This window comes from Lygodium microphyllum, chromosome 4, assembly GCF_053477565.2.
Source record: "Lygodium microphyllum isolate KBCC chromosome 4, Lygodium_microphyllum_v1.1.10, whole genome shotgun sequence".
Classification (NCBI taxonomy): domain Eukaryota; kingdom Viridiplantae; phylum Streptophyta; class Polypodiopsida; order Schizaeales; family Lygodiaceae; genus Lygodium; species Lygodium microphyllum.
The window spans coordinates 95,119,546-95,128,860 of NC_141138.1; the positions used below are offsets into that span (position 1 = coordinate 95,119,546).

Sequence of the window (9,315 nt, forward strand, 5' to 3'; positions counted from 1 at the left end):
TCTTCATGTACCAAAAAAGGAATTCACTTCCTCAATCTTTACTTTTCGTTTTTCCTATTTCTTGTCAATGTCCTTGATATCCTTCTTCTTATCCTTTTGTTCTCACTTCCATTTATAAAAGTATTCTTGATATGAGCTCTTGGACCTCGATTCGCTATGTGACTGCCCATAATTGTGTTTCTTTCCCTTTATACTATTTTCTACCTCTATCTTCCCGAGTTTCAAACACATGACCACTTTTGCTTTGGCCCATAGATTTCTTATGTATCTCTTTAGTCACTAGGCTACCCACAATATCATCACAATACGTTGGCCTTTGAGAATTTTGTAAGTCTTTGACAAATAAGACAATTTAGTAGAATTCAAAAGTAACTGAAATAGTTTACCAACTGGCCGATGATGATTTGTTGTCAAGCTAGGGCGCAAGTCTTTATATAAAATCTATCCGACTATGCGTGAACTAAATCAGAACGGACAAACATTTTAGAGAATGTGTCCGTCTGACCTAGTGTGAACTGGCCCTTAGAGGAGCCCGACGTTGCCCTCTCTCCACGTTCTACGAACATGGGACTTGGGATGTTGTCCAAGTCAAACGTTGCTGGCCCACCATTCTTTAGAAGCTTCGTCAGTCAAAGGTCAGCTTGGAAAAAGATTCACGGGAAGGAGAGGTCTCGAGCGAGGTTTGAAAAGTGGGTTAATAAGACACCGGAGGCCTCTCTATAAAACACCGGAGGGCGCAGCTACAACGAAGTGCCAACAAACAGCAAGGGCTTGAGCTTGCAACAGTTTTTCAGCATCGTAATCTCTAATTGTCATCGTTTGCGGGGGCTCTCTCTCTCTCTCTCTCTCTCTCTCTCGTGTTGAAACAGCAGCAACTGCAAGAAAGAAGTAGCGAGCAATATTCGTGACAGTAAATAACAACAATGTCGAGCAGCAGTAAGGTGCTGGTGATCGGGGCGACTGGCTACATCGGCAAATGCGTGGCGTTGGCAGCAGCGGCGTCGCAGCAGCACGCCACGTACGTCCTGGTCAGGCCCTCCACCCTCACTTCCGACGATCCCAAGAAGCAACACCTCATCGCCTCTCTCAAGGCAGCCGGCATCACCATCCTCCCGGTATGTATTATACCTACCGATTCATACTGAAATCTGATCTCAGCACATTACACCCCGGCCCAGTCGTGCCGGCTATGTCAATATTGCATGGCCGGTGCAAGGCGCAACTTACATCTTCTTTGAATTGTGCGTTGCCCTTCCACAAATAATCAAGATCTTTGAATCTCGCACGCTCTGACCGCGGTCGTCATTTTTCACTGCTTCGTTTGTGCTATACAGGGGTCACTAGAAGACCACGAAAGCCTGGTGGGAGCGCTTAAACAAGTGGATGTGGTGATCTCCACAGTTTCAGGGCCTCTGATACCCGAGCAGACCAAGCTAATAGCGGCAATCAAAGAAGTTGGGACTATCAAGGTGAGGATATGTTTCGTGGGCGCGGCCGCCTTCGGCACGTGTATATGGAACGCCCAAGAAAGTGCGCCCCCTCTGCTTGTGGCAACTCAAGCGTTGGAGAGGGGCTCTTGGATCTTTTATGTACTGCCTTGACGCTTCCTTCTGCTGCAGTGCAGCAAATGTGGGATTTTTGCTCCGGCGTTTGCTTGTTGTTGTACCTTGTCCGCTACACCCAATTAGACTCTGCTCTTCAATCTTGACAAATTGGACCCCTGTTGCTTCTGCAGAGATTTTTCCCGTCGGAGTTCGGCATCGACGTCGACCGCGCGCAAGCACTAGAGCCCGCAAAATCCATGTTCGCAATCAAGGCACGAATCCGACGCACTGTGGAGGAGGCGCAGATCCCTCGCACCTACGTTGTCAACAACGGATTTGCTGGATACTTTGTCGCTAACTTGTTCCAACCACACCTCACGTCGCCACCACGAGACAAAGTTATCATCCATGGGAGCGGAGATGTCAAAAGTAAGTGCTGTTGAGGTTGCGGCTTCTTCGGAGCTGATCCAGTGAAACATCGATGATGTGCAGTTCTAACACGCTGAGCCAGGATGCTTCACTTCGGAAAATACCTCAAAAAAGTCCAAGAGAAAAACACCCTGATTCTACGATCAGATAGTATAACTAGGAAAAACTCATATCACCTAATTTGATTTTGCATCAGGGCACTTCTAACCTCTGCAAGCCTCCCCCTTGCCTTGAGATCATTATCATATGCCTTTTGCATCCTCATGTCATGGTAGTTTATGGTAGCCCTCAGCTCTCTCTCCAAGCTCTAAGTTCTTGCACACTTGGTGAACAGTTGTCTCGGTCTTCATTCTTTAGTATCTTCTAGTTAAATCATGGAGGGCTCACTCATCTTCGATTATGTTGCAGCCATCAATGTCTCCGAGGAAGATGTTGGGACATTTGTTATCAAGGCACTTGATGATCCAAGGACTCTCAACAAAACCTTGCATATCAGGCCACCTACAAACATCCTTACACAGAATGAGCTAGTAGCTTTGTGGGAAAAGAAGATTGGGAAGGTGCTTGAAAAACAATTTGTTTCAGAGGAGGACATAGTCAAAAAAATCCAAGGTAGCACACGCTTTGCATTAACAATGGTGGTCCTTGTAGGAGATCGTCAAATGGTTTTAGATGTTTTTTAACTTTGGCAATTCTCATTTTGGAAACAATGTCTTACTTATTGCGTTGGTTCTTTACAGAGACTCCATTCCCAGGAAATATTTTCCCTGCCCTCCTTCATGATGTTCTAATTAAAGGTGACCAGTGCAATTTCGAGTTGGGCAAGGATGATGTAGAGGCCACCAGTCTTTACCCTGATGTGAAGTATACGTCTACAGATGAATACCTCAACAAGTTTTTGTAAAGATATTGGCCTGCTACATGTCAATCTCTAGTTTTTTCCAAGGTGCACTAGTATCCCTCAACCTCTAGTTTTCTTTTTCACAGTCGCACATTGTGTGCAAGCTTTAGAGCCTTTATAGCTCCACACAGTGTGCAGGCCCTAGACGATTTGATATTTGTAGCTGCAATATGCAAATGCATAACAATGTACATGAATAAAATAAGGTGTGAGCTCGCTCACGATTTTGAAAATGTACACAGTTGTTTCATGGGGAAATATAAGTCCAAGCTTGCATGTGATTCTGGGTTGTATAATCATCTCGCTTAATGTCATTTCTAAATTGGCAGACTTAAGCCTTTTCAATGACTAGATCGTTATCAATCAAGTTTCTAAGTGTCTCATATAGAGCGACACCTTGATCAATTGAGCACTTTATTTCCTTGGACAAAACAACACGTATCTTTATAGGCAACATGCCACAATGCTATGGTGGGTTGACAAACTTTTAAACCTGTATTTTTGTGATGTGTGAGATTCCTGTTTTTTCGATTCAAGCATTTTATTGATCACATAAATTTTAACTCTTCGTTGTATGATGACATACACTCACACATTATATGTATGAAGAAAGAAACACTACAAGATACATGCCTCATATTGACGTTCAAAGTGACGAAAATGTTCATAAAAAAATTTGCCCCCGTCGTCGCAAAAAACGTCGGTATCATCGACGCCATACAACGGTCGCTATTATCGTCGCTATATGCGTTGTTATGCATCGCTATCAGAGTCATATGTGATGCTGATACGCTGATAGCGACGCATATAGTGATGATTTACGACGCTAACTGCGACACTAATAGCAATGTGTGTAGTAAATTTATGACACTAATAGCGACGGTTATGAGCAATTTTCTTTTTGTGGCAGGGCAATATTTGAGCCAAGAGTTACAATAAAGTGTATAATGCTCGTCTCCATGAAGACAAAGTGTACTTGAATCCAAAAGACTGATACATAAAATAAATACAAGATCACGTAATAAAAGTGACGGTACAATCATGGCAAGATACAAAGGATGATAATAATATAGTGCATAGAAAATGCCTACATAAATCACATGACTGAAAAAGAAGAGGATGTGCGCTCCACGAATCCACGTGCGAGTTATAGATTCTCGCCATCCGAAAGCTCTTCCCACCACAAAGGAGCATCGAACAGATTCTACAAAAAAAGAAACAACTACACATTAGTCCACTATACAATAATGTATTTTAATTAAATTTAGTAACTATGAACAAGAAAGATGAGTGACTTACTGGGCTGCCGTGTCCATACAATTAGTCAATCAATGTAGTGAGACCATGTCTCTCTGCAAATCAAGTCTCTAGTCCAGTGGGATCACCACATTTCCAACCACCACATCTCATGTCAGTCTATCATCGCCCTTTAGCGATCATAGCATATTGTTGTCTGAATCCACCATTGGTACACTACAACAAAAAGGCCTCTTAGACGCACTTTTAGATGTGATTTTTGAATTGAGAGAAAATCTTATGGGTGCATCTACCTGCCCGTCTATTTGTGCGTCTACAAACTCGCGCCTATAGTCACATGTATGAAGAAATTTACACGTAGAAATAGATGCGTATATACACGCGTGAATTCAAGCGCATAAAAAACCAAAATTATTATTTATTTAATTTCTTTTGTGCATCTACCAGTGCGTCTATATGGCAAATTAGACAGGCATATAGACACACCCATAAACGTGCTTTTACAAGCGCCCATAGATGCGAATGCAAAACAAAAAATCTCATTAAAAAAAAGATATTTAATTTCTTTTTTTAAATTTGAATTATATAGCGCATGTATGAGCGTGTGTACTCTGCATTTTAGACGCGCTTATAAACACGCGTTTTCTACAATTTAGATGCACAGATAGACGCACAAAACACAACTGGAAAAAAAAAACCAGAGAGTATGTGGTTGGCTCTCTGGTTTTTTTCCCCCCTTCTCATACATCAAATTGTGCATTTGGGAAAAACACAATGGATCTGAAAGTATGAGAATTGAAAACAAAAATCCATGTATTCATTATAGATAAAACACATTTACATGGGGAGTTTAAGTGCTTGTGACCTAAAGCGTGGCTGCAAGCAGTAGGCTCAAAGATGGATAATATATATACAAGAAAACAAGGCCATAGAGGAGGTATGGTGCTCCTCTACGAATCTAAAGAAGAAACATCTTAGCTAGCACTACCATGGCTACTAGTGTCGCTATTCCCCTCCTCGCTATGCTTCACATCGAGGTTCGCCTACACACACAAAAGATCAACGTTGCTTATGTAGAATTGCAAAGAAAAAGTTATAATTAGCTATACTTTTAATAGGAAAGTAAGAAAAACATATCTCCTCTAGCTGTTGAATCCTCATAGCCTGGTTGTATTGCTCCTCAGTGATGAGACCCTCCTCATAGAAGTGAAGCCATGTGGCTGCACAGTTATGGCCTCGATGGTAACCTACCTCTCTAGGAGTAGGTATCCTATCAACGATAGTAGTCTACAAAACAATTATGATATATACAAACAATTATGAGACACAATGTATTATAACAAATTATATAAAGAATTGAAAGAAATATAAATTTTTAAAAACTAGAAATCAAAATATACTTACAAACTCTGCCTCCCACGACTCTCTGTTGCCCGATCCGTGATACGACGGTCCCATGGTTTCCATTTGGATGCGTCACACCTCTGCATGTGTTGGCGACTCTTTACTTTCTCTGCTGCTTTCTTCTTGGCTTTTGTCCACTCTATGCGGTGGCACATAGGTAGTTGGCTATAGGCTCCACGCCCCTTCTCCTGTCTCCGCAGTGACTCCTTGGCGCGTGTCATGAGGTGGGATCTTTTGCTGTGAAGCAAATCCCTCACTTTTGTGCGTCCCCAATCATCCGAGAATCACTAACCCTCAGGATTTGGGTACCTCCTATGGACTGCCCTCAACATCTCCTGCCACAAGCCGCTTTTCTGATTCTTGAAGTAAACGAAACAATCTTTATACGTTGCATGCATGATGCTCCTCATATACGCCATTACATCTCTTCCTTCATCATCATGAAAGATGCCACTAGTATCTGTAACTCTATAGTACTGGCATACAGGCTCCTTTACGTGATCTTCTGGTGAGGGTGATCACTCGCCACCTCCTAGGCAACCTCCACACAAGCCTTGTCCTCCCCCTCGACTCTCCCTCCTCCCTCTGTGTCGACTATCCTCTGCCTCGTTGGATGCACGTGCTTCTACAAATGCACGTGCGTTGGCTGACGCTTGTGATTCAGCCGATGTATGTGCAGGTGCTGCACGTGGAGTACCTGTAATTGAAGTTTGGACATTTGGTGTTTGGGAAGCAGTGCCAGGCAAAGACGTCAGAGGCATTCCAAACATGACGCTAAACACCTTGTATGTTATGGGAGAGCAGCCAAGGTGTTTGGTCATCTCTCCCATGAAGTCTTCCTTACTAGGAAAACCTCCAAAAAATACATTGATCCCTTTGTCGAACAAGCCCAATGTATCATTCATGCGATCCAAATTTGGGTCATTGCTAGATGAACCAGGATATGACATCTGCAAAAAAAACACAGGAAAAAGATAAATTCGTACAATTCTAGAAATAAAAATTTGTTTTTTATCAGAGCTGGCTAGCACGTGTATAATTGCATCTAAAAGGTAGGATAGATGCACTCTCAGACGCATCCCTGAAGTCAACCCTCTGGTCAGAGCGCGTGTATATCCACATCTGAGATGCAGCATAGATGCGCTATCAGATGCGATTCTAGAGTCAATGCTTCTGGGCGCACATATATCCTTATGTGTGGAATGCAGAATACATGCACCTAAAGACGCAATTCTAAAGTCAAAGCTTCTGGGTAGGGCACGTGTATTCCCGCATCTCACATGCAGGATACACGTGCTTGGAGACGCGACTCTGAAGTCAAAGATTCTTTTGTGCTGAGCGCGTATATTCTCGTGTCTCAGACGCAGAATACATGCGCTATGAGATGCCACTGCAGACGCAATGATAGCAAACATAGCTTTGCATCTATCCCTGCGTTTGTACTGAAATGTAGACGTGCTGGCAAATGTACTCAGTCGGCTGATTTCAGTCCAACAACTGCCATTCATGACTTATTTGTGCTATACAAAATGCAATCATAGATCCTAATACATAGAGAGAGAGAGAGAGAGAGAGAGAGAGAGAGAGAGAGAGAGAGGATTCACCTTGGGTGTTTGGTGTGGCGGGTGGTGGTGCTTCTTCCTTCTCATTCTTCCTCTCCTTGGTGAGTTACTCTCCCTTGATGCTTGCTTGCTGCTTGATGTCTCCTCCCTTTGCTTCTTCTTCCTCTTGTTCTCCTCTCTCTTGTTCTCTCTTTCTTCCTCTCCTTGGCTTTCCTTTTTTCCCTCTTGTCTCTTTGAAGTGAAAGAAGAGGTGAGTCATGAGGAGGTGAGGCATGAAGAGACTACATGTCGGCTAAACTCGAGCTTCAGAACACGCAAAAAATGCAGGAAATGAAAGGCACAGTTTGAAAAGAAATGATTCAAGTATCTTTTGAATTTTGATGTTTACGTCTATTTTCGCGTGTATATGTGCATCTAAGTTCACGTAAACGCACGTATAGATGCGAAGTTAGATGCGCAACTAGATGCAGATTTAGACGCGTAGGTAAATGCAAATATAGACACGCATTTAACTTTTATCATGAATTTTTGTTTTTAAGATAAGTTTTGATAGTAAGTTCTTATAATAAGTTTTTATGTATTTACGATAAGTTTTGTGTATTTAAAATTGAGATCTTAGAATAATTAATACGCCAGCTTGAAGTTTTTATGTAAACATATGAATAACAAATTTGATGTTGTCATGAATTAGGTTTAATCATGTCGTCGTCATCACCTAGTGCGGTGTATGCTGATGAGTCAACGAGCACATCCTCAAGTGAGGATGAAACATTACGTCTTCATAATCGAGATGCATGGCTACGACGAAAAATTAAATGCATGTGTGATCGTTGTCGAGGGTGTATCTTTCGAGCACATCGAGTTCCAATGTCATACCTTAGCATGTATGGAGAATGGGACCAAGAAAAATCACCGGTATTCATTGTTTTTTATCAACGTACATGAAACTCCCTTTTGTGGTTGAGCAAGATACGATGCCACATCCTTAGATGCTCCCTCCAGGGCATCGAGAGGCTACAAAACGTCGACGCGAGGAGGCAGAGACTTCAAGAAGAGTGGAGACTGATGACCATGATAGTAGCCCTCATGAAATGCCCCATCAAGTTATAGAGGATGAGATTTTGGACAACATGGTACATAATCTATTTTCGCAACCGGTTCAGGGAGAAGGTCACTCTACGAATCCAAATGATCCACTATACGTAGCATCATCCACTCCCTTGTATGAAGGTTATACGCACTCCGTTCTTCGTGCGTCCCTCGAGATATTTAACTTGCAAAAAATTTATGGATGGAGTAATGTCAGTTTGAATGCGTTATTGAAGTAGGTATCAATTCAGTTTGGCTTATGAATCATAATATTAATTGTTCTATTTTGAAATCAGACACAAATGTATGTTGGTGGTTTTTTAACTCACTTTTAAAAATATATGTAGATTATTATCACAAATGCTTCCAAAAGGAAACAAATTGCCAACTAAGAGAGAGCCAGCAAGACATTACTTGACATCTTTGGGAGGCCTCGATTATGTCAAGATCCATGCATGTGTCAATGATTGTGTCTTATTTCGTGGGATTCATGAGTTCGCACGAGTGTCTTGTTTGTGGCGAATCAAGATACGAAGTGGAGATGAAGTCAATGGATGTGCCTCGTAAGGTTTTGCAACATTTTTTGATTATTCCACGTATTTAAGTTATGTTCAAGTGTAAGTCTATTGGAAAGCTCATGTCATGGCATGCTAGTCATCGTTCAAGTGATGAAAAATGGAGGATCCATGCAAACACACCGGCATGGCAATATATAGATAATTTGTGGCCCGTTTTCAAAGAAGAGCCAAGAAATTTGAGATTTGGTTTAGGTATGGATGGAATCAATCCATTTGCCATCAAAAGCACATCATATAGTGTATGGCCAGTGGTATTGGTGAACTATAATATTCCTCCATCCATGGCAATTAGAAAGGGACATGTAATGTTGTCCCTTCTGATTCCTGGAAAGCACAAGGTAAAAAACATGGACATTTACTTAGAGCCTTTGATTGAAGAGTTAGAAATGTTATGGGAAGGTATTGAGTTGCAAGATACAAGTGCATTTGCATCCTCTAGAGATTTCACGTTGAAGGCCATGTTGTTGTGGACCATGCATGACTTTCCAGGATACGGAGAGTGTTCAGGTACATGTATATAACTCTATATTTGAAATTCAAGACTTGAATCA

At 41.9% G+C, this 9,315-nt stretch overlaps 1 protein-coding gene across 1 annotated transcript; it reads left to right on the top strand.

The window, feature by feature from the left end:
* The first annotated feature begins 713 nt into the window (after positions 1-713).
* LOC148037346 (phenylcoumaran benzylic ether reductase IRL1-like) lies at positions 714-3,105 on the top strand. Its single transcript, XM_087676251.1, has 5 exons — positions 714-1,115; positions 1,335-1,469; positions 1,736-1,973; positions 2,382-2,585; positions 2,714-3,105. The coding sequence occupies exons 1-5, from the start codon at positions 924-926 to the stop codon at positions 2,875-2,877; spliced, it is 933 nt and encodes a 310-aa protein (XP_087532377.1). The 5' UTR covers positions 714-923; the 3' UTR covers positions 2,878-3,105.
* The last annotated feature ends 6,210 nt before the right edge of the window (positions 3,106-9,315 follow it).

Excerpts from the sequence above, each read along its gene's own strand:
- LOC148037346 (XM_087676251.1), top strand. The coding sequence starts at position 924 with ATGTCGAGCAGCAGTAAGGTGCTGGTGATCGGGGCGACTGGCTACATC. Across the intron at positions 1,470-1,735 it reads AAGAAGTTGGGACTATCAAG|AGATTTTTCCCGTCGGAGTT; the intron begins GTGAGGATATGT and ends TTGCTTCTGCAG. Across the intron at positions 1,974-2,381 it reads TGGGAGCGGAGATGTCAAAA|CCATCAATGTCTCCGAGGAA; the intron begins GTAAGTGCTGTT and ends ATTATGTTGCAG.